Source organism: Myotis myotis, unplaced genomic scaffold (assembly GCF_014108235.1).
Source record: "Myotis myotis isolate mMyoMyo1 unplaced genomic scaffold, mMyoMyo1.p scaffold_m19_p_5, whole genome shotgun sequence".
Lineage (NCBI taxonomy): Eukaryota > Metazoa > Chordata > Mammalia > Chiroptera > Vespertilionidae > Myotis > Myotis myotis.
In genome coordinates this window covers 93,908,408-93,934,522 of record NW_023416357.1, presented here as the reverse complement: position 1 = coordinate 93,934,522, position 26,115 = coordinate 93,908,408, and the positions used below count along the sequence as shown (strand labels likewise).

At 39.5% G+C, this 26,115-nt stretch overlaps 1 protein-coding gene across 10 annotated transcripts in view; it reads right to left on the bottom strand.

Annotated features, from left to right (window-relative positions):
- TXNDC11 (thioredoxin domain containing 11) overlaps positions 1-26,115 on the bottom strand; it is a 70,785-nt gene that overhangs the window by 25,687 nt on the left and 18,983 nt on the right. For 7 of the 10 annotated variants that reach the window (XR_004967807.1, XM_036310970.1, XM_036310969.1 and 4 more), the window contains 3 exons: positions 24,688-24,817; positions 17,043-17,136; positions 268-380 (listed from right to left, as the gene is read on the bottom strand). Coding sequence is in view for 9 of the 10 variants with exons in the window: in XM_036310970.1 (XP_036166863.1) it covers positions 268-380; positions 17,043-17,136; positions 24,688-24,817 (337 nt within the window). In the remaining variant the exon portion in view is untranslated. Of the gene's footprint in view, positions 1-267; positions 381-7,839; positions 7,871-17,042; positions 17,137-24,687; positions 24,818-26,115 lie in introns of those variants that run through there. The other 3 variants (XM_036310975.1, XM_036310974.1, XM_036310976.1) reach the window with 2 other exon arrangements.

Here is a 26,115-nt window from a genome sequence, read left to right as displayed (position 1 = left end):
GGAAAAATAACAAGGCTGTCCCAAAACCTAAGAATATAAACAAAGAATTTCTAGATTTTAAATTCAAGAGCCCTCTAATGCATGGGTTCTTAACCAGGGGCATGGGCCCTAGAGTGGGATTGTAAGAACTCTCAATTTGCATATAAAATCATGTGCACTTTCCTAGGGAGAGTGTCCACAGATTTTATCCAATTCTCAAAGAAGTCTGTGACCTAAATAAGGTTAAGAACCACTGCACTAATAGAAACGTGATTTCAAAATACTTACAAGTGATGTGTTGAAATGTCTATGTAAATACACACTTCCAGAGTGTACTAAGGATACCAGTTTCGCAAGATGTTTATTTGTGATAACCCCAAATCGTACTGTTCCTAGGTAATCTGAAACAGAAAATTTTCCTTTATTAAAGAAAAGGCCTATGCCTTAAAACAACCACAAAACCCAATGATCAAATCTAGACGCACAAATTCCCCAGAGCAAAGCCCTTTGTGGTCACCTAGCCTGACAGGAATGGAAGAAGAGCTAAGAAACCTCCTCCTGACACAGACCTCTCGCCTACTCCTGAGTAACACTCTGACAATCACCTCCACTGCTTCTGTCCATCTGTGCTGATCTGACTTCATTTTATGCTGCCCCTCACTCACCAGCCCCACCTTAGAGCCCAGGCATATGCTGCTCTCTCTCTGTCGGGACACTTCCATGGCTAGCCCCTTCTTCTCATTTAGGTTTCAGTTCCGACTGCACCTTCTTTGAGAAGCCTTCTCTGACCATCCCACCTCAGGGCAAATAATCAGAGGATAAAGTCTGTATGGGAAAACTGGGCCCCTTCCTTACTCAGGCACTCTCTCTACCATTACCCTATTTTTAATAGCACTTACTAACATCTATATAATTTTACTGACTTAGATTTTTTTAAAATCTAACTTCTTAAGTTCTGTGAAATTAGAAACCTGGTTTATTGCTGTTACCCCAGAACCTACAACAGTGTTTGGGCATATTATAAGAGATCAATAAGTGAATGAGTCTAGCACATACAAAATCTCATACAAATTAGTAAGAAAAAAACAGTTAAAAATGAGCAAATCGCCCTGGCCGGTTTGGCTCAGTGGATAGAGTGTCGGCCTGCAGACTGAAGGGTCCTAGGTTCGATTCCGGTCAAGGGCATGTACCTTGGTTGCGGGCACGTCCCTGGTGGGGGGTGCGCAGGAGGCAGCTGATTGATGTTTCTCTCTCTCATCGATGTTTCTAACTCTCTATCCCTCTCCCTTCCTCTCTGTAAAAAAATCAATAAAATATATTTTTTTAAAAAATGAGCAAATCACAGAGAATAAAATGTTAAAGGCTAATAATTACATGAAAATACATTCAACCTCACTATTTCAAAGGAAAGCAAATTAAAACAAAATAACACCTTTTATCCTCAGATTGTCCAGAACTTGAGATAGGAAATATCAAGTATTGATGATCAATAAAGAAATGAGTACTCTGATAGGATGCTGATAGAAAAGGTAAAATGGCAACCACGAGGGAAAGCAATGACACACGCTGTACTGATCACAATGACACATGGACATAACCTACAGCCCCGCAATTCCACTTCTTAGTATCCACATATGTGCACTAAGAGTCGGGTGAGGAGAGGCACCAAGAAACACTCTGCAGATGTTAAAAGCAATGGGGCAGGGCTACCTATAAAACATGCACAGGTTTAAAGGCATACGTGAGTGAAAAAGCTGAGGGAGGATAGTTTACCTTTTCTTTAAAAAAAATACCCAAAACAAACAAACAAAAAACCCTGACATTTATAAAACAGTATTTTTTTTCCTACTGGCACACATGTTCAGAAATGTACAAAAGTATCTCAAAGAATATAAGATGAAGAGCAAACGGGACTTTATCCTTATATGTGAAGCGTTCTTTCTTTCCCCAAGGAGTATATGTAAGACTTGTATGATTAGAAATGGACTTAAATATTTAGATGATGAATAAGATGGTGTAGGAAAAGATACATTTTTTTTTCCTATCCACTTTCTGCTTTATTAGCAATACGATATTGGTTACATTTCAAAGTTACCAAATTATACCTAAGTAGCTAAAATATAAAGTACTACAGTACTAAACACAGGAGGTTTCTGCACAAGCAGTGGTGTCTACCTCCCAGCAGTGATGTCTTTTCTTTCAGAGGAGTGGCTGTCAAGAATGAAGTAGAAATGACTATGTCCCTAATACCATGCTGGACAATCTTTAATACAAACCTGATGAGTTTAAAATGGCACAAACCCAAAGAAACACAGGAAGAATAAACCAGAAAGTACAGAGATTGGTTCCTTATATGATGGGGGGCAAAGAAGTAAGAATAGAAACTGGAGAACAAGGATGAGGTGGCCTGACCCTCCTCTGAGTAGACCATTTTTATATCAGACTCTTGTTTCACACCCTTCACGTGCTCAAAAACGAAACAAATCATTAAACCAACCCATATGTGGGGAAACCTAATGTGGAATACAAACACGAGAAATTACACCTAACTTTATCACAAATGTACCAAACTACAATGAAGGGGTGAAGGCTTAGGGATAAAAAACTGAGTAACCAGAAACAGTATCTTAACTGGATACTGTAAAACTAAAGACCGTCAGAGCTAGGACTCTCAGGGCAGAGAGAAAGAAGTTATATACTAGTATTAAGAAGGGACCCCTAAAATGAACCCTGTAGTATCATACTGGAACCAGAGGAAATCAGTATAAACTATGGCTTTTAACACACACAACTATAGATATATGCATATGCGTGGATATAAATACATGAAAGGATAGGGACTTATTCAAAGGACATGGGAACTAACCCAAGATGTTCCTAAAGGCCAAAGCTGAAACAATCTGAACAATAAAATAAACAATCACCACTATTTTGCAAAAGTATCAAGGTCATAAAAGATAAGGAAAGAAAGGAATTGTCACAGGGTGCAGAAGACTAGGGAGAAAAAATAATTAAATGTGATGTGGGATTCCAGACTGGATTTGGGAACAGAGAACAGACATTAATGAAAACACTGGCAAAATTCAAATAAGGTCTGCAGTTTAGTTAATAATACTGTACCAATGTCAATTTCTTGGTTTTCACAAATCCTATCTAATAAAAGAGTAATATGCAAATTAACCATCACTTTGCAATAAAGATGGTGGCACCCACAGCCAATAAGGAGGGAATATGCAAATTGATGCAACAAAGATGGCGGCACCAGCCAGAGCCATGGAGCTGGCCGGAGAGCGGGCGAGAAGCCAAGCCTGACCAGAGAGTGGGAGAGTGGGCAGGAAGGCTTGGCTTCCTGGGTCACCCCAGCGACCAAGGAATGGGGCTAGGAGTAATCAGGCTGGCGGTGAGGGAAGTTGGGAGCGAGCAGGCTGGCAGGGGGCGCCAGTTGGGGGCAATCAGGCTGGTGTGGGGGGAAAAGGGGATGAGCAGGGGGATCCAGTTGGGGGCAAAGAGGCTGGCAGGGGGGACAGTTGGGGGCAAGCAGGCCGGCAGCAGGGGTCAGTTGGGCATGATCAGGCCAGTGGGAGGAGCAGTTTGGGGCAAGCATGCTGGCAGGGGGACAGTTGGGGGCAAGCAGGCAAGTGGGGGGGGGGCAGTTTGGGCTGAGCAGGCCAGTGGGGGGGACAGTATGGGGCAAGCAGGCCAGCGGGGTGGGGGGGCAGTAGGTGGTGAACAGGCTGGCAGGGGGGCAATTGGGGGTGAGCAGGCTGGCAGGGGGGCAGTTGGGGGTGAGCAGGCCAGTGGGGGGACAGTTGGGGGTGATCAGGCTGGCGAGGGGGCATTTGGGGGCAATCATGCCAGCAAGGGGGGGCAGTTGAGGGTGAGAAGGCTAGTCGGGGGGCAATTGGGGGTGAGCAGGCTGGCAGGCAGAGTGGTTAGGGGCGATCAGGCAGGCAGGCAGGTGAGCAGTTAGGAACCAGCGGTCCCAGATTGAGAGAGGGATGTCCGACTGCCGGCAGTCAGACATCCCCCAATGGGTCCCAGATTGGAGAGGGTGCAGGCCAGGCTGAGGGACATCTCCCCGTCACCGCCCCCCCCCGACCCCCCGTGCACAAATTTTGTGCACTGGGCCACTAGTGGTTATATAACATGTTAACATTGGGGGAGGCTAGGTGAAGGTAGGGAATTAGGGAACTCTCTATTTAGGCAACTTTTCTGCAAGTATAAAATTAGTTCAAAATTTAAATAAAAATTTTAAAAAGCATGTCATAAAAGTTCAGATCCCAAAGCTGTTAGAAGAAAAAGCAAGACTTAAGATAGGACATGAATTGGCAGAACCAATGGACACCACTCTCCAGGAGGGGATTGAATCTTGGTGGACAGCCAAAGCTAAAAAGAGAAAAGAAGGAAAAAAGCAGCCAGTAAGGAAATTCACTTGATAGTCTGCCAAAGTCACCAACATGATTTACTGGATCAGAAGAATAAGAAGTGACAGCTCAACCCGAAAGTTGAAAGGTCATTCAATAATCCATTTAATTAATAAGAATGGAGAGCTTGCCTGCACAGAACGAAACAGATTTTATCATGCCCAAACATACTACAATTTCAAAACTTTTTGTTCACATTGAGAAATTTATAAAAATCACACATCTATTTAAGTCTCTGCATATCGGGGACATCTTGCTGGAAAAGCAGCTTAAATTTGCCATTTCATATGTACAAGGAGTAACTGAATTAGCAGAGAAAGTTCATAGTGTAAGTATGATGCAAGAAAATAACACTTCTCATCTCCATAGCCAGAACATTCTCTGTTAAGCAGAGCTCATGGCTTTTTACAATAGGGGTCTTTTGTTATTTATAAAATTGAATAATTTTGTCCAAAAAGTAATGAAGCTTCAATATTTCAGTTAAGGACTCTGAATTTGTTGATTAAAAATAAATTCAGGTCTGGCAGGGTGGCTTGGTTGGTTAGAGCATCAGCTGGCACACCAAAAAAGGGTTCGGGTTTGATCCCCACTCAGGAGGGGGCGTACAGGAGGCAACCAATGTTTCTCTTCCACATTGACGTTTCTCTCTCTCTCTCTCAAATCAATAAATATATCCTTGGGTGGGGATTAAAATAATTTTTTAAAAAATATATTCAGGCCGAAACCGGTTTGGCTCAGTGGATAGAGCGTCGGCCTGCGGACTGAAAGGTCCCAGGTTCGATTCCGGTCAAGGGCATGTACCTGGGTTGTGGGCACTTCCCCGGTGGGGGATGTGCAGGAGGCAGCTGATGGATGTTTCTCTCTCATCGATGTTTCTAGCTCTCTATCTCTCTCCCTTCCTCTCTGTAAAAAATCAATAAAATATATTTAAAATATATATATATATATATATATATATATATATATATATATTCAGAAAAATGCTCTCCCATCCTTTCACAGAAAAGGTCCAGCAGTGGCATAACTCTATTCAAGTAGTCAAAAATAATAAAATAAAAATCTCAATAAACTCAGCCAGGTAATTGGCCAGTTTAAAGTCTCTATTAAACATCCAGTGAAAGGTGTCAGAAAGACCACTGCAAGATATAATGGGATCTTAAAAAAACATCTGGGTAAAATTATTAGATTCTGAGCAGTATCTGCAGCTGGTCATACAGGCAACTAAGTAGGTCAAGGTGACTTCAGCATGAAGACTGGCTTGCCTGCTGCTTGCTGGGAAAGGTGGAGCCCTTGGGCCCATGTCCACTTCCCACCTAGCCACCATGTAGGCCTACTGCATCACATCCCAGGGATACCGGGTGGGGATACAGGCAAGAGAACCAACACTACTCATGCCGATTCATTGTGTGCTTTGAGTAACAAATGGCCTTGCTTTATCCATTAAATCTCTACTTTGGCGCTCCTGCAGGTTTACCCTTTGCTATCTTTTATGAGGTTAGGGTTCTTCTCTGCCACTAACAGAATGCTCCATCCCTCTTCCCACACTCCCCTAGGCAGAGATTCCACTGACCTTTTTGTGCCTTTCATATTCCACTGTCACCATTTACCTTGAGTTGAAATTCCATCTGTTTTCCACTCAAATTCACCTGGCTCACTTGTGATCTCTCTGGTTTGCATCAAGGTTTTTTGTTTTTGGCTTTCTATATAATACATTATCATCAGACTACTATATTCTGCTTAAAACCACTTGCCTCAAATTTAATTTTTTAATTCAATTTTTTAATAATAAAACTTCAGTTTAGTATTAGGGTAAAGCACAAACACTCTGAGGCAAGAACTACCTCGGTGAGACAAGATATTAAAATTTTCAAACATTCCAGGAAGAATAAAATTAGTTTCTTCTGTTAGGAAAGAGAATATGTTTTTAACTGTGCTTTAAAATTAACAATGAAGGGTCCTGCCAGAGGCAAAGCTACACAACTCACACTCAGCAAGTAACAGACTACCAGACACTCTGAAATGCTAACAACACAAGAAAATGCCTGCAGTAGACTCAGTATCTTATGAAACAATGCTTTTCCCTGGACACTTGGATAATAAGGCCTGTGCCACAGCTGCACCATCCTATCTTGGTAGCCACTAGCTAAATGTGGCTAGTGAGCACTTGAAATGTGAGCAACCTGGAAACTAAATTTTTAGCTTTTTTTTTTTTTTTAACAACAAGGATATGTTTATTGGTTTGAGAGAGGAAGGCAGAGAGAGAGAGGGAGAGAAACATCAACAATCAGTTGCCTCCTGTACAAGCCTGACCAGGAACTGAACCCACAACCCAAGTATGTGCCCTAACCGGGAATCGAACCTGAAACCTTTCGGTGTACAGGAAGATGCTCCAATCAACGGAGACACACTAGCCAGGGCTGATTTTAATTATTTTAATTTTAAAGTGATATTCAACACAGTCACTGGAAACTTTTATGTATGTTTACAAACACTTGGGTATGCAAATGACTTTTTCAACTATAAATTTCATGACATCTAAATACAGATCAAGTATTTCCAATAAAAATTTAGCATCTGAATTGATATGTGTTGTTAAGTGTAAAAGTATAAAAGACTTGGTTAAAAAAAATAATAAAGTAACTCAATAGTTTTCGTATTAATACATGTTGAAATAATAATTGGGACACACTGGGTTAAATAAACTATATTATTAAATTAGTTTCACCTATTTTTCCTTAAATTTTAATTCAGCCACCAGAAAAATTTAAAATATCTACATGGTTCATGCTATTTTTGGACAATGCGAGGGTAGTAATGATGAAAAAGCAAGATTCATTTAACTCAGGAAGAAAATTAGGCTGAAATAATTAATCCAGTAGCCAGTAAGTCTAAATAATGGGCAATTATCTAAGAAGGATACATAAGACAATATTTCTCAAATTTGGAGGGAGAAAACCCCTGCAACCCCCTCTCTCTTCAGATAAAGGGGGAGGGGGCCCTCCAGACCTGGTGGCTCTAGGTATAAAGTGCTCAGCTTCTGAAATAAATTCTCTCTTAGAGGCCTAAAGTAAGCAGTACTTGCTGTACCACGAAGTAAGGTACCTAAAGACACTGAAAGAATAAACAGAATGCCTGAGTGAACAATATGGAAATTTTCACATCAGGACTGACCATCTGCTCTCTAGAAGACTTCTGTGTGAGCCAGTCTCTCCATGATCATTGAAGTGAAATGGAGTATCAGGTCAGGGAAAACCCTCATGAAAATAACTACTAACAAATAAATCATGATATACTTCAAAGCTAAATACCACTGGATTACATCACATGGCTTTTAATCAGTATGGCTAGGAAGTCATATATTTCCTGGGGGAATTTCTCTCACTTCTTTACTCTGGGAAATAGTGACATTCCAAAAGGCAAACCTGTAATATGGTACCTTCCATCCTGGAAAGAGTCCTCATTTTACTCTATACTCTGCCATTTTATTAACTTCTGCTTTCCCACTCTTCTTTCCAAGGTTTTGGACAAGGAAGAAAAAAGAAAATGATAGGATTATATAACAGGTAACAACAACCTCTCCAATGTTACTTAGCACTTACATAGTGACTCAGTCACTCAGTGGATAATGACTCACGCATTTCCAATGATAAATACATTACCAAAATTAAAAAGCCTTGAAAGAAATGTAATAGATTACAGAGATGTTTGTTTTTAATAAATGAACTATCGGATTACTTGCATTTTCCCCTAGAAATTCAGCTTTGGGATGTGTATATTTTCAAAATTCTTAATATAAAGCACAAAGCAATTACCTGGAAAAAAAATCTGGCATTTGGGCACCATAAATACAATATGCATATTCTGATGCTTGCCAAAATACTGCTAACCCCTAAGTAAACATGTAAGTCCTTAGTTGTGATTTTTTTTTATTTCTTATGAGTTAGGGAGGAGGGGAAGAGAAATCAGTTCCAACTACATTATCTTAGGGGAACATAGACTAGAGAGCTAAATATGCACTGGCACATATACTAATATGAAAGTAAACTAAATACCCTCACACCAGCCAGTCCCATTTAACCAAAGCACAATATTAAAATGATCAGTCAGAATACATCCCTTGTATGTATTTCAATTAAATTCCTTTCTTTAACAGCCTTGTTGAAGGAATGATTTCATAAAAGAAACATATCTGCTTAGAAATGCCTCCTACACTCCCTTTTAGGCTGTTCTTTATCGTCCAGCATGGAGTCACATGTTCACCTCAAAACAACCCTTTACAAATATAAAAACAATTCTTAGCTTGCAGGCCTACAAAAACAAGCCAAGAGCTAATGCATTTTTCAAGTTGAAGTGTCCTTCAGAGGCAACTAGGGCAAGACTCCCTTATCTTACAGATGGGATCTGAAGTGAGAAAGGGTGACTGAGTGGGTCCTGGTCACACAGGATACTTGCCACTAAAATGATTTGTTTACTGCCTATTGGAACTTCTTGTTAGGAAGAATCACTGAAATCCAAGGGAAAATAAGAAAACAATGCTAAGTGCTAAGTAGGAGACAGCCAACCAGTCCGAAGTTCCAAGAAGGGGACCAGTGATATGGAAATCTTCATTTCATGTCCACAGTGTGCCCGACATCATCCTAGCTAGACAATATTTATCAATCCCATAGGCCTTCAGTTACACTTTGAAAAGTAGACAGGAAATATTAGCAAAAGGCACTATATTTAAAGCAGTATCATGGGCAAGACCAGGAGGTAAAAATCAGCATATTGTACCACGTGCCTCATCCCAGGAGCACAGCAATAAGTGGAGTAACTTGGTCCTGGGCTCATCTCAGCTCCTCTTTTATGGTATCTGACTGTATTAATTTGCTATTTCTGCTATAAAAAATTACCACAAACTTAGTAGCTTAGAACACCATAAATTTATCCTACAGTTCTGGAGATTAAAAGTCCAAAATGGGCCTCACTGAAATAAAATCAAGGTGTCAGCTGGGCAAGTTCCTTTAAGGAGACTCCATCTCCTTGCCTTTTCCAGCTTCTAGAGTTTACCTGCATTTCTTGGTTTGTGGCTCCCATCCATCTTCAAAGCCAATAATGGCCAGACAAGTCCTTCTCAGTGTACCACTTTGACATTATGCTTTAGCTCTTGATTCCACTTTTAAGCATCCTTCTGATTATATTGAATACTCCAGGATAAACTCCCTTTCTCAAGATGAGATGACTAGCAACCCAATTCCATTTGCAACCTCAAATTCCCCCTTGCCACGTAACATAAGATATTCACAGGTTCTGATGATTAGAATGTGGACATCTTTGAGGAGCTATTATTCTGCCTACCACAGTCACCATGAGTCAATAAGCAATCTCCTCAGAGCCTCAGTTTCCTCACCTGAGATAATAACACTGAGCTAACAGTTCCTACTGCAAAGAGTGGCCGTGAAGACAGAATCATCCAGGTAAAGTGCTTGACTCATGAAAGGGCTCAGTCCAGAGTCAGCTGAGCATGTTCAACTTTACATAAAAAGTGGTCAGACAGAGGTCAGGACTGGGTCTGTCTGCACAGTTTATTCACCATAAGCTTGTGACCTTGTTATATAAGAGTGTTTCAAGATTTTTAATGTTTGTGGTTCATCATCTATGAGTCTTATCACAGCTTCAAAACAAACAGAAAACCTAGAAGAAATAGGATCAACACACACACTCTAAAACAGGACAACTTAAAAAGGTAGAAATTATCACAAAACAATTAGAAAGTAAAGATGGTACAATTTAAAAAACAACAAAGACATATTTTTATTGATTTCAGAGAGAAAGGGAGAGGGAGCGAAAGAAACATCAATGATGAGAGAGAATCATCTATCGGCTGCCTCCTGCACAACCTCCACTGGGGATTGAGCCCACAACCTGAACATATGCCCTGGTCAGGAACCGTGATCTCCTGGTTCATAGGTCAACGTTCAACTACTGAACCATGCCAGCTGCACAAGATGGTATGATTTTTTTAGATACATGGATTCAAGGGATCAAAATATATACAAAGACCACTAAATTTGGTTCTGAGCTTCCTGCACAACTTTTGCTTTCTCCAATCCCTTGTATCTTCCTCTCTCTCTAGTTCTTCACACACTTACCTGAAGGCTGACCCCTCATTCTCCTGGGAAACCCTCTACACCCCTAGTGCCAACTCCTCAGAGCTCTTCCCTGAACTAATCCAATCAACTGACCTCCACGATCCAACAAAGCTTGTCATAGACCTGTCACCACACTCATACTATGGGAAAACCTACATACTGGCCACACTAGCTGGTGGCACTACTGATGTCAGGGAACAAGTTTTATTTATCTTTATAGCTGTAAGTATAGTGGATCCTCAAATGTTTGTTGAAGTACTAAGTCATGCTTCTGAGTCTAACTTAAAGTATGAGATCATCCATTTTTGGCCTTAGTTCTTATGTAGCAGCATTTACAAGACTTAAGAGATATGTAATAATGGGAATAAAAGCATCTCTTATGATATATGATGACAACCTTGCTAAAATAATAGCAACATATTAAAAAGTCAATTTTATGTATGGGTCCCAAAAGTATGAAATTCCTAATATGTTTATTCTAATGTACATTAATCAGTACCCAGAGGACACGACAGATAGAAAATGATTTCCTTCTATGAGTAAGTGTAGTGACAACTATGAGATTATCAGAGAAAACCAAGGGATCCTAGAACCATCTTCATTCATGGGCAATTGTTAAACCCAATGCCTGGTCCAAACTCTGAAGAGTTAACCCAGGGCCCTGGCAGGTTGGGCTCAGTAAATAGAGCATAGGCCCATGGACTGAAGAGTCATGGGTTCAATTCTGTTGCCCAAGAAAACTGACATCTTAGGCAAGATTGATGCTGAAATTGCTTTATTTTCTTTATTGCTTTATTTTCTTGGGTTCCTGGGTCCCTTTTTTGTTGTTGTTGTTGTTGTTGTTAATCCTCACCGGAGGATATTTTTCCATTGATTTTCAGAGAGAGTGAAAGGCAGGGGGAGAGACAGAGAGAAACGTTGATGTTAGAGAGACACATCGATTGGTTACCTCCCCAATGCACCCCAACTAGGGTTCGAGCCTGTAACCAAGGTACGTGAATTGAACCCATGACTTTTCAGTCCATGGGCCTATGCTCTATTCACTAAGCCAAACCTGCCGGGGCCCTGGGACTAACTCTTCAGAGTTTGGACCAGGCATTGGGTTTAACAATTGCCTATGAATTTCAGCATCAATCTTGCCTAATTCTTTGTTTTTTATTTTATTTTTTTTTAATATATTTTATTGATTTTTTATAGAGAGGAAGGGAGAGAGAGAGAGAGCTAGAAACATCGATGAGAGAGAAACATCGATCAGCTGCTTCCTGCACATCTCCTACTGGGGATGTGCCCGCAACCCAGGTACATGCCCTTGACCGGAATCGAACCTGGGACCTTTCAGTCCGCAGGCCGATGCTCTATCCACTGAGCCAAACCGGTTTCGGCAGTTCTTTGTTTTTTAAATGCCTTTAAGAATGTCACCTACAGGGTAAGAAAATCCTACCCTTCAGACCTCTTGATGTTGTATAAAAAGCTTTATTTATGAATAAGGCGATTTTATATATACTGACTCAATTCTACCAGCAAAGCACAGCACTATCAGATGCCACCTGGTGGCACAGAGGGACCCTACACTGGAATTATAAGTTTTTCCCCCTAATAAATTCCTCTTTAAAAAATTCATTACAACAGTATTTCCCAAAGGGTGTCCCTTAGAACTGATGCCACAAAGTTCCCTTGGCAACTAAGTTTAGAAATTCGTAAAGGCATTAGAAGGGAGTGAAAATGTTGTCTTTAGTTAATAGTTTAGTGTATTTCTTTTTTTGCATCACCATTTATCCCCCCTACACCCTCCTCTTTCACCTCCACCCACTCCCCTTCCCCCAAAAAACACACTATTGTCTGTGTACATGAGTTCTTCCTCTTTTGCCTTTTTTGCTCAATTCTGATCCCAACTCCCCCCCACACACAAAGCTGTCTGCCTGCTCTCTATGAGTCTGTCTCTATTTTGCTTGTTAGTTCAGTTATAGTCTATTTTCAAGGTGACACTTAAGTATCATGTGAATTTCAATTCAATTAATTAGGATTTTAGTGTCAGGGGACACTGAGAAGCCAGTGAAAAAAGTAAGAAGAATGAACCAGGCAGGGGTACCAAAGAGTTCTGTTGTAAATCATTCCTACATATTGATCTATGGAACCTGAAAGGCCAGGCATGAGGAGAGTGGTGGTGGTGCGAGGGGACCCAAAATGACTTAACGTACCACTACTAAAATCATTCTCATTTGAGCAATTTCAGGATAAAATGCCCTTTATTAGCCATTCATTCAACCTCTCAGTTACAACATTGATCAAGCTGTAGGAGTAAGAAGGCAAAACTTTGGCTTCAAGGCACTCAATAAATATTATCTGAACAAATTCTTTTCATTCAACCTACCCTAGAGATGCAGACAGTTCTATAGTGAGGTCGCCATGAAGTACAGAGAAGCAGATATGGAGTGCTACAGGAAAAGGGAGGAGGAACACCTGTGCCCACTGGTTGGTCACGTTACATAATACCTGGTGTAGATGTTTTTAAGAAAACAGACACAATACTTGCTTAAAGTGCTTTCAGCCAGGTGGCTTTCTAATTAGGCTATTTTAAGACTATTACTTTATTCATAATCCAATGTATTTCACTCAGATGTGACTTCGTAAAACAAGCATTTAACTCCACCCTCTCCACCCTCTCTAATTTGAGAGAGAATCTCAAACACAGAAAAGTGAAGTATTTTGTTTGAGTTTCCAGATTCTGTCCAGGGCAGACAAAGGGTAAGGATCAGGCACTGCCAGTTCTCGAGCTAGTGCTGTACTCCCAACAGCACTGCACCCCTATTGTAGGTTGAATGAAAAAAAGAGTACTTCAATTTATTGCAAATTTTCTTTTTTAAAAGAAGTCACTAACCACAGAATATAACATTTTACCAGAAAACATTTTTACAGCGAATAATGGAATAAGATGAAAAAAAAAATCAAGTAAGCAACCAGGGAGAGGAAGAGGGAGGGAAGGAAGGGGGAGGGGGAGGGAGAAACATCAATGAGAGAGAAACATCAACATTGATTGGCTTCCTCCTGCAAGCCCCCTGCTGGGGATTGAGCCTGCAACCTGGGCTTGTGCCCTGACCAGGAATCCAACCAGTGACCTCTTGGTGTATGTGTCAATGCTCAACCACTGAGTCACACTGATCCAGCAAAAAAAAAATATTTTCTAATCAAGAAAAAAAAAAATCCACAATTCGGCCAGTGTGGCTCCGCAGTTGAGCAAGGACCTATTAACCAGGAGGTCACAATTCAATTCCCAGTTAGGGCACATGCCTGGTTGCAGGCTCAATCCCCAGTGTGGGGAGTGCAGGAGGCAGCCAATCAATGATTCTCTCTCATCATTGTTGTTTCTATCTCTCCCTTTCCCCTCCTCTCTGAAATCAATAAAAATATATTATAAAAAAAGAAAAGAAACCACAGCCTTGGCTGGGGTGGCTCAATCCCGAGCACTGAGAGGTGACAGGTTGGATTCATGATTAGGGCACATGCCCAGATTGAAGGCTCAGTCCCCAGTCAGGGTGCATATGGGAGGCAACCTACTGATGTTTCTCTCTCTTTCTCTCTCTCTCTCTCTCTCTCTCTCAAATCAATAAAGAAAACATATTTTAAAAAGAAAAAGAACCACAGATTTAATTACACAAAAATATAGAACTGCTATATAAAAAAATGATAATAAACCAGCTAGGAAAACAATAAACAGAAATATAACAAAGGGTTACTGCCCACACCACCTAACTGGCAGGCCTACATAAACTGACAAATCAACACCAAGACTGAGATCAACAGGTAAAGGACATGGGTAACTGAGATGAAACAGTTAAAACAACAAAAAGAGAAAGCAGTTAACATTAAGTGCTGAGGTGGTAAGTAAAAATCTCCCTAATTTCCTTATTATAATGTGCAAAAATATCAAACATTAGATAAATAGTATTAAAGGAATGGCAATGGTAAAGTCCCATGGAAACAGATCTTACAATATTCTTGAGGGCAGGAATGAGCTACCTGCCCTCTTAGCACCCCCCCAGCACCTAGGCATGATGCTTCATATATGGTACATGCTCAAAATATTTGTAGACCAATGGCCAGCTAGTCTCAAGGATCAAATGCCACAGGTTATTTCTAAGATAATTTTTAAAAAATTACTAAGGCAATGGAAAGACGTGCATTTTGTAAATGCTTGTGGCTTGTTGAATGAGAACATCTGCTTTCTACAACAGTCTAAAACACTTCTTCAGTTAAGCCTATAGCCAAATGTTAAGTGTGTCAAATGTTCCTCAGGCCTTATTTTGTGTATACAATCTAAACACAACACTAACCCAGAATTTACACTTCAAGCTGTACCATTAAAAAAGAAGTGTGCATATGTTTCACTTATTGAGCATCTGCTATTAATAAATAAGTTAAAACTATCTGACTTCAGGGTAAGAGAAAGAAAAGAGGAAAAAAAGCCTAGATGCCCAAAGCATGATTTACTTTAGGTAGTTCTTCATAGCACATATTATGGAAAAATCATTCCAAATTTGTCTTTTTCTTCTAAAAATGGTTCACTAAGCTAAGAGGCAGATTATCCACAAAAAATTAAGTGAAAAATGATTAATTAGAATGAATCTCACTTCTTGCAAAGTTCATATGCAACAGGATTTTACAAGACTGAACTAGAATCACAAGATAGGAAAAAAATGTAATAAAGCTAAGCCAGACCAGATTTAGTCTAAGAAATTTCATGTAATCATTTGTCAAAACTAGTGAATTTTGCCCAAAGAGCTTCATTTTGTACCTTCAAGTAGTTTTTACCCATTTAACGCCTTCCTTTGCTTAAAAACAGAAAAGAAAAAAATGGGGATGAAAGGCTACTGAAAGGTTTTTGCAAAAAGCAGCAATATTTTGGAAACCTCTGAATGAAAAGTAATACAAGATGAATCATTATAGCACATTATATAAACTAACTAGGTAACTAAATATCTTTCCACAATCTTGAAATATCCTTTGACTAAGAACTTGAATATTACCATCACTTTAGTGAATGTCTCTAGATTTCCCTTTCATATGTAATCTTCAGCTGAGATCTTCTTCAAAGGGCTTTACTTTTCAAAGATTTTTGAAAATCTGCTTCTTAAGCTTAAAATGGTAGTATTTTGTTTTCAAAATTCAAACTAAGTCTTCTTAATCATCAGAAGCTGTGTAGCTCAAAGTCTTTAAAATGGACAGAAGACATACTATGTGTCAGCTTGATCTCCTCTCCCAATGTCCCCTGATCAAAAACATGAATACAGTAGATTTTCTATGCATAAAACTTTAAGATAATGTATATATTAAAATGGCCAGTCATATAATTGTTTGATGTATTAATAGTATACTATTATAACCAAAAAATAATAATAAAGCAATCTAATACCCAGTAATAGAAGGATAGTTACATATTTTTGGTTGAGCTACTGGGGAAAAGATGGTATGGCCGTTAATCTGATCACTCACTTGGCAAATAGTGATTGAGCCCCTGCTATGTACCAGACACTGGAGAAAGAACGCTAAACTGAAGACACACGGTCCTACCCTCAAAGTCTCACAGTCTGGGGAAGAAGGCAGACATTAAACAAATCATCTCATAAATACACACATAAGTACTAACCATGTTAAGTACTATGAAAGAAAACAACAGGGTACCCAACTGAGATTGGAGATTGCAGAAATGATATTTGAGGGGATTCTTAGGTATGAATAGGGGTTTGACAAATGGGGAGTTGAGCCCTAGGGACTGGGGAGGCAGGGGGCACAGTACAGGCAGAAAGACTTAATACATGTAAAGGCCAAAGTGTGAGGGAAAAGGGACTAGAATGAATATTAGTTAAGTGACCATTGGTCTAGCCCAGGGAAGAGCAAGGGGCTTGGACCAGTGTGCTAACAAAGGAGATGGAGACGAGAGAGCGGATGAAAATGTATTCCACAGAGAATGGACATGATGCTATAACTGATATAAAGAAAGAACATGGAACAACATGAAAAAAGGGGTATGATACAATGTTTAATTTAAAATGTAGGACCTCATATAATATATGATTTAGCTAAAGTGAAAAAAATACATTTGAGAATTATGAAACTGGCAGTAGGCTTATAGTGTAATATAACATGACTTTTATACTTGCAAACACTTCTTAAAGGAAATGTATTCCTTAATTATGGTACATCAACTGACAATATAACCATTACAAAGTTGGACCAGAACTTATAACTGTGAACACAAAAAAGAAATTACGACATAATAAAATTTAAAGTGCAAAACCTATAATTGCAGACAGTATAATCAAGTTACATTTTAAAAAGCTAAACATTTAAGACACTACAGAACATAAAACAATACAATTATTTAATACAAATACAGAGAAAAGGAATCAAGAAAATGAAAGTAGTCATAAAGGTAACACATGCAAAAGAAGCTATCAATATACATACATTTTTGTTAAAGTTCTAATGTCTTACTATAAATGATTTTTACCTTTCTTTAATGAATGTAATGCTGATGTGAAGAAGGTCAAATAACCAGGTGGCTGGGGTGAACCACTGAACTCAAAGTACCCAAGTACTCCAGGCTGCAGGAACAAGAGCAGAATTAGGTGACTGAGGTATCACTAATCATTGTGCAATGGGGACATTTTAAAACAAGAAAGAACATGGCATTATAATTTGACAATTGTCATTTGCTGCATTTCATTTTTTTCAAAAGCCTAACCACATGAAAAAATTTTGGGTTTAGGGTGGACCTTTCCTTCCATTTAGACAACAGGGTTAAGGGATACAATTGCAGCAGCTTTTACAGGGGGAATTAATTCAGAGCTGAAACTTCCTTCCCTCTTCTTAAGCAGGTCTTTCCACTCTCTGTTGACAGTTCTCCTAGGTCCCTGGTTCAAAACCTCACCATCAAGTACAAGTACTCACTCACTTCTGTTTGGCAACTCCAGACAAGCTGTCAATTTCCTCATAATCTTTCTTAGATTTATTTCTCCCTCAAATTGCTTTCTCGCATCCCAACACCCCTTCACACTTACTGGAAATCAGGTTAAATCTGATTTGCTCCACTTGTGTTCCAGGTAGTTCTTCGAGGGGCTCTTTTCTCCCCCACACCCAGAACCCAGCATTCTACCATAAAAACCCTCCTCTCTTGTCAGATCAGTCTGCAAAGGGCCCATCTCCTACTCTCTTGCTCCTCTTCCCCCACAAACTTATTTCCACCTGTTCATTCAACTTCTCTAAGCTTAGGACAGAATTCCCCTCCATTCTGCTGAACCAATAAATTATCTCTTCCATATACATCCTGCCTTCCTGTTCAGAATAATTCCTTCCATCACTAAAGGCCCTGTGGCACTCATTCTCTCTTGTTTTGTTCTGAAATGACTGTATCTGTCTTAAAAGCCAAACTGAGATCCCTGAGGAAAGAGTGCTGAGCTTGGAGTCAGAACACTTAAGCTCAAGTCCAAAAGCTAAATGATCTTGGGTGAACACTTCAAAGAGAAACCTCAGTTTCCTTATATAGCAAATGGGTCAATTCATCATAGGGTTATACTGAGAAGAATGAGCTTGATGAACTATACAGCACTAGGCAAATGTAAAGCATTCTCTCTAGCCCTAAAGCATGCAACGTCATGCTCTTAATAAATAATTGTGGAGCTGATTTGATCATTGGGGCAAAATCAGACCCAAAAGATAAAGTAGGAATTTCATCTGTTGGTAAAATTTTAAATCAGTAATTTGTATAAAAAAAGAAAATTTCTGATCTGTAGTGGAACATACTGTCTTTCAAATCCAAATCACATGCTTACTCTCATAAAATTTTATTTATTTATTTATTTATTTATAAAACTAGAGGCCCAGTACATGAAAATTCATTGATTATGATGATGTTTGCAGAACTCTGTGAATATACTGAACACTAAAAATATAACAAACTTAAAAATTAGAGAGAGCCCTAAATGGTTTGGCTCAGTGGATAGAGCGTCGGCCTGCAGACTGGGGGGTCCCAGGTTCGATTCCGGTCAAGGGCATGTACCTTGGTTGGGGGCACATCGCCAGTAGGAGGTGTGCAGGAGGCGGCTGGTCGATGTTTCTCTCTCATCCATGTTTCTAACTCTCTATCCCTCTCCCTTCCTCTCTGTAAAAACTCAATAAAATATATATATTTTTAAAAATGTACAAAGGTTGGACCATTTGCAGGGGTCCTTTGTGGACATTTCTACAGGTTTATTCTTGTCGAGGGCATCACTGCTGCAATTTTCCAAGGGGCTACATAGCTTGGACAAAGGAGCCTATCTTCAGAAGAACTGGTATTGAACTTTTCAAGTAGTTTGACCAAAGAAATTTCATAAACAATACAAAGCAAGTAATATCATATGCAAAATTATTTTCTTTTCATTGTCAAAAACGCAGATAAGATTCAACAACTATGAGACAATTTAAAGCTGTATACCAGCTATTTTAAAACATACCAAAAAAAAAAAAAAAAACCAGACAAAATATATTTTAAGTATTATTTTTAAAATATTCACCATGCTGTGACAATCTGTATAAGTTTTGAAAATTGGCCTGTTTGAGAATGTAACTTAAAATTAATATTTCAAAATAATAAAAAGAATAAAGTGTTAATTATCTGTTTATTTCTATTACAAATTACCATTTAAAAGTTACTAAACTGGCTCTGGTTTTGCTTAAGATCAAACAAATTTTGCAACCATTTCCTCAAAGTTTCAGTCTTGCCTAACAGAAGCTGTATTTGAAAGGTGATTACATATCTCAGAGTTCCTTCCACAGTTCTTTCTTAAATCTGGAAAAAGGGGAGTTTGGGGAATATAACCCATGCATATTGACATATGTAGATCTTTCTAGGTCAAGGTCCCTTGTTTGCTCAGCTGCAAATAAACCAGGGGCTGGTTCAAAGCACAACTATAACCCTGCCTAATATATTTTGAGGCTCTCTTTCAGCACATAAGCCAGCCTGACACTGGGTTATATAGTTGGGGTGCAAGCCCTGCTGGTACAAAAGTTGTCCCTCCTCACTCTGCTGCTTACCATGTGTAAGATCACCTGACCCCAGATTCCATCTGCAGTGTTTCTATTAATCCACTCCCAGATTCTTACAGCTATCAGGTAAACAGCCACGGGAACTCAACTGCAAACAGGACACTACTCAACCCCCCTACACCTTGTTTATCTGTTTTCCTTTGTTATCTATCTCCACTTTAGAACTCCATGAAACAGAGGCTCTCTCTTGTTCATCACCATGTTTCTAGCACAGAGCAGACACAAAATAAACATTTGTTAATAACTGAATGGGGATAAAAACGTGAATAAGACAATACTCTTTTATCAAGTTTACAATTTAGCAAAAAACATAACATAATGAATGCCACATTATAATTTGACCTCCTTTGTGTTTTTAATTCCATTCCATAATATACAGTATATTCAGTACCTGCTAAAATGAGGTTAAATAGACTATAGGAGGCCAGCAAATCCTCATGAGCATTAAATATTTATTTCCTAAGTGAATACTATTTGCAGTTTGGCATAAATTTCAGCAAATGATGTATACAACCTCTAGTGGTGTGTTTTTATTAGTGGCAATTGAAATATTTCTGCACTAATGTTAACTCACACCTAGAATACTTAAAACTATTTAGTCCACGGTGCTATAAAACTATAAATTGACAGAAACAGTATATCTCTTTATTTGCTCAACATTCAGAGTATTTTTATTAACAAATAACAGTATAACAGCAGGTAGCAGACATTCTATTAGATGTTTCTCCAAAATACTCAGGTTTTCTGTCACCTGGCAATTTACTCAACACTATCCTTCCACCTCCAAAAGAGTCCTAAGCCTTTTCCCATCCCGTTTAAATGTAAAACAATTTGGTTTACCATAACTGATAAGAATAAATGAATGGATGCATGCAAAATCACTACTCTTAAACGGATAAATTATAGAAATTCATGAAAAGACAGAAAATATTTTGGCCGCATATGTAAGATAAGACTTAAATAATATTGTTGGCACTTAGTGGGTAGAATAAAAGATACAAATCAGATGATTCTAACAAAAAAATAAAAAAGAGCCCGGCTGGCATGGCTCAGTGGTTGAGCATCAACCTATGAACCAGGAGGTCACAGTTCGATTCCTGGTCAGGGCATATGCCAGGGTTGCAGACTTGATCCCCAGTGTGGAGTGTGCAGGAGGTAGACGATAGATGATTCTCTCTCATCACTGATGTTTCTATCTCTCTCCCTCTCCCTTCCTCTCTGAAATCAATAAAATATTTATGAATAAATAAAATAAAAAATGAAGCATTATTGATGTAGAAGCTACCATAACCAATTGATACCTAAAAATATACCAAAATTATGCCCTGACCTGGTGGCTCAGTTGGTTAGAGCATCATCCCCAATATACCAAGGTTGTGGGTTTGATCCCCGGTCAGGGCACATACAAAAATCAATCAATGAATGCATAAATGTTCTAAACTGTTCAAAATATCTGGATTAGAGACAAATGAACAAATTGATGTTTCTCTCTCTCGATTCCTCTCTCTCTAAAATCAATAAATTTAAAAAATTAGAAGAGCCATAAGACTAATGACTTTGAAAGTGACATTACCATCACTTTGTCCTATCTCCTTTCCACCAAACTTCATATCCACCAAAATAAAAATGACACTGGGATATGCTTCCCTATGTTGTCCACAAGTAATAAATCACATTTTCCTGTCTGTATCTTAAATAGGCAAGAAGAACCTCCAGGAAGAAGGATTCGCCGGAACCGGTTTGGCTCAGTGGATAGAGTGTCGGCCTGCAGACTGAAAGGTCCCGGGTTCGATTCCGGTCAAGGGCATGTACCTGGGTTGCGGGCACATCCCCAGTAGGAGATGTGCAGGAGGCAGCTGATCAATGTTTCTCTCTCATTGATGTTTCTAACTCTCTATCTCTCTCCCTTCCTCTCTGTAAAAAATCAATAAAATATATTTTTTTAAAAAAGGATTCTACATTTAGAATAAATGAAGTAAAATTTCTTAACATGGTTTACAATGAGATGACTTAAAGCTCTTGAGCTCCCTCTGTAGTATGCATTGGCAAGTTCACTTCAGTTTTTCGCTAAATTCATTGTTTATAAGGTAGCTATGATTTTAGTGCATATCTGGGAAGAAAATTCTAGAACCGATTCTGTCTCAATATTATGATTATCATACATAGAACACTCCCAGTTCTGCAGAATAAATGCTAATGACCCAATAAATAATAGCAGGTTGAGAGAGAACCAAGATGGTGGCATAAGTAAACGTCTCTACTTGCCGCCTCCCACAATCACATCAAAATTACAACTAAAATAGAGAACCACCATCATTCCGAACCACCTGAAAGCTGGCTGAATGAAGTCCTACAACTAGAGAAGTAAAGAGGAAAGCACATTGAGACTGGTAGCAGGGGCAGAGCCTCGGAACAGGCTGGTCCCACACCCATGTGTGCCATTTTTTAATTGGGAGGGAGATTGTCCCTGCGGAGGCTGGGAAGCAAGGAGTCCAAGCTCCACACCAGACCTTAGCCCAGGGTTCCAGAGCTGGGAGGAGAAGTCTACGGGCTGTAAAAACCAGCGGAGATTGTGGCTAAGAAACACGAAGGCTGCTGGAGACCCAGCTGTTCCTTTTAAAGGGCCAGCGCACAAACTTACTCAGACTGGATACCTCTGAGCTCCAGCACCGGGTAGCTCTTGGGGACCCAGACACATAAGGGGAGCAACTGGATTGTCTGGCATCAGGGCAGAAACTCAGGGGTGGCTTTCTCGCAGACAGGGATGTTCACAGGGGTCACTGTTCCTATGCTCCTCCCCCGTTGCAGGGCTGACTGGCAGCCATAGCTAAGTCTCAATCAGCCTGGAGCACACTATTTGCTCCACCTGAGGATTTCCTGAGACCCTGCCCCATCCAGTGTGCAGCCCTGCCCAAGCTGTTTGCAGCAGCTTTTCCATATGAATGGCCTGTCCTGGCTCAGGCTTTGCTAAAATCAATCAAACAAGCTGCAGCGGGTAACAGCATGCCCCAAACCTATCAATAAAAGGCCCAAGACCCAGCACTAGTACCAGCCTGCCTAGCTTTAAGCTGGGCCTCACCTCCTACAAAGCAGCTCTCTCACTATAGTCACAGATGGTCTTCACAACCAATTGGCCTGGAGGCCAACTCCTCCCAGAGACGCCAACAGCAATCAAGGCTCAACTACAAGACTGTGCACACAGCCCACACAGGAGCACACCTAGAGTGCCCAACTCAGGTGACTGAGGAGGCTGAGCCACTGGGCCCTACAGGACACCTATTACACAAGGAGACTCTACCAATTTCAGGAGACATAGTAGTTCTACCTAATACATAGAAACAAACACAGGGAAGCTGCCAAAATGCAGAGACAAAGAAATGTCACAAATGAAAGAAATGGAAGCAAGCAAACTACTGGTTATAAGGTTACTCAAGGATCTTCATGAAACTTTCAAGGATCTTAGTGAGAATGTCAATGATATGAAAAAGGTCCAGTTAGAAATTAAGCATACACTAACAGAAATAACAATTTACAGATTCAACAGTAGAGAAGATTCCAAGAATCAAATCAACAGACCTAGTTAGTGCTACCAAAGACACTAGGCCCAAATGCCCTACCTCCCAGTGTAGCTCGGGCCTACCAGCCTACCCAGGCAAAATGGGAGACAACATAGTGAGGACCACAGAAATCCATTCTTTATCCACCTTAAGAGTATAGAATTTGCTCTAATGTATATCTGAGAACTACATGTAGAACTAAATATTAATACTGCTGCTTGGAGAATCTGCTCATAGTTAACATATAAATAGTATTTCTAACATGATTGAAAAAGCTGTTAATGATGTTCTAGTGAAAGAAATTAATATCCAATCTACATAAAATCTACATAGCACAAAAATTCAATCCATCACTATTACTGAATTCTAAATTATGAGGTCTGGTTTCATATGGTATTTATCTGTATCTGGTAACTTAAGGTCCTGATTTTATTGTATCTAAGCACCATTTTTCATTTTTGCTAGTTCTCTGGTGGTCTAGTACAGTGGTCGGCAAACTGGCCCCTTGAGTGTGGCTCTTCGACAAAATACCACGTGCAGGAGCGCACGTACAGTGCGATTGAAACTTCGTGGCCCATGCCACGGGGCCAAAAAGCTGCATGTGGCTTGCAAGCCGCGGTTTGCCAACCACTGGTCTAGTGCAGTGGTCGGCAAACTCATTAGTCAACAGAGCCAAATATCAACAGTACAATGATTGACATTTCTTTTGAGAGCCAAATTTTTTAAACAAACTATATAGGTAGGTACATTGTTATTAACTTAATTAGGGTACTCCTAAGGCTTAGGAAGAGCCACACTCAAGGGGCTAAAGAGCCGCATGTGGCTCCCGAGCCTCAGTTGGCCAACCACAGGTCTAGTGGATTCAGCACTTTCACTTGTAGTACCCAAATATGACTTTACACTTGCTCCAATAAATTTTTGTGAAACTATTTTTACAATTTATTGAGATTATTTTAAGCTTTATACTGGTCTCCCAATAATAAACTGTCCTGCACATACACTGAACATCCTATAAAAATAATTTATCAGGTGTTGAAATTGGCAATGGAAAAGCAGTTAAGACCTTAAAATAGTTATACACTTAAAATATAAAGGAATGTATTTTCAGTTTTGTTTTGCTTTGAAAGGCTAAACTACAACTGACAAGAAAAACCAGATACCTCATCAGTAAGATGCCATAAAGCATCAAATAAAATTTTTAGAAATTTGCCGCTGTATATAAATTGTAAGTTAATTCTTACATACTCTAAGTTAATTGTGAGGCAAATTGAAAGTTTATTGAAAATTCCCAAAGAAAAATAAAGGTTTTGCAAAGCATTCTATTTTCTTAAAACTCACTTGGTCAAACCATCCCTATAATCAAGTATCTCAAAAAGCATTTAATTTGGGCTTATCTATAACGTAACTTTTTAATTGCTACAAAATCAGGAGGTATAAAAACTTTTCTATACAAACAATCCAATACAACCCGGTGAAGTCTTGGGAATATAAGGAGATATGAAAGACAGGTACCTCGTAGTTTGAGAGAAAATCTAGTAATTCTGATTGAGATGGGATGTACAGAAGTGGTTTCATCACCCGGCGGACAAACTTCTCAATGTAAACAGCACTCATGGGGCCTTTGTATTCGATTGGTCCAAAACTAGTACCAAAAAATAAAAAATAAAAATAATACACCATGCATTAAACCTGTAATGTGTAACTGAAATCATCAACAACATAAAATGAAAATGTCCTGCTTTAGGATCCTGACTAGTTCACATTAAGCAGCCTTCTTTGTCTCAGGAGGTGACTGGAGAGCCAATTAAGAAGCATTTATGTGAGGAAAGATACAGCAGCCATTACAAGCAATCTCTGAAAAACGAATTAATTCCCGCAATATTTCCTTAAAAAACAAACAGAAAGGCAACCTTGGAAACTGGCCAAAAGCTAAAGGATTCCAGGATCTGAACCACACAATTCAATGTAGAGGGGCAGGCTTTCCACTGAGCAATTGGCCCTTGGCCTACTAAAAAGCAGTTATTAAATATCCCCAACCTAGCCATTTTGGCTCAGTGGATAGAGCATCGACCTATGGACTGAAGGGTCACAGGTTTGATTCCGGTCAAGGGCACATGCCTGGGTTGTGGGCTCGATCCCCAGTGGGGGCAGTGCAGGAGGCAACCGATCAATGATTCTCTCTCATCGTTGATGTTTCTCTTTCTCTTTCCCTCTCTCTTCCTCTGAAATCAATAAAAATATCTATATATATAAAAAAGGCTAATATGCTAAGTGTCCATTTGGGTAATGACATCATGTAGCAATGCCTGGCTTCCTCTCCATAGCAACTAGCCTCCTTGCAGTTTCTTCAGCCCAGGAACACAACTTGCTTTATAGCCAGGTGGAAACATTTTACAGTGTAACCAAATGTCTGTGAAGCGTTTTCCCCTGCCTCATCTCATTTGATCCTCACAGAAGTCCTAGAATAGGTAGATAGGAGACTCGGTGGAATCCTATTTTCTTTTCATTAGCCGGAAAACAGAGATTTAGAAAGCTTAGAAACTTGACCCGACTGAAAAGAAGAAATGGTGGACCTTGAAAATGACTTCAGGTTTTCTTACTGTGCAGAATATAGTCAAACACTGCTGCAGTTAAATATTTTACCCTTTGTTCTCCCTGCGTGATCTACAATAATAATCTGCTTTGTGTTGATATTTACTGCTGTGTTGCTGACAATTACCTGAAAGAGAAGTTGGGGTGCTTCACTGGGCTGGAAAAAGTTTAGCTAAATCAGAAAGCAGGTCTAATTAAGCAAGTTTATTCTATATCTATAAAAGGCTAAGTTGACTCATGCATGCGCAATACATATAAAGCTCTCGCTGGTGCCAATCGCACGTGTGTCTTTCGATCTGTCATTGTCGATCGTGAATTTGGTTGACACTTCTATTATAAAGAAAGGAT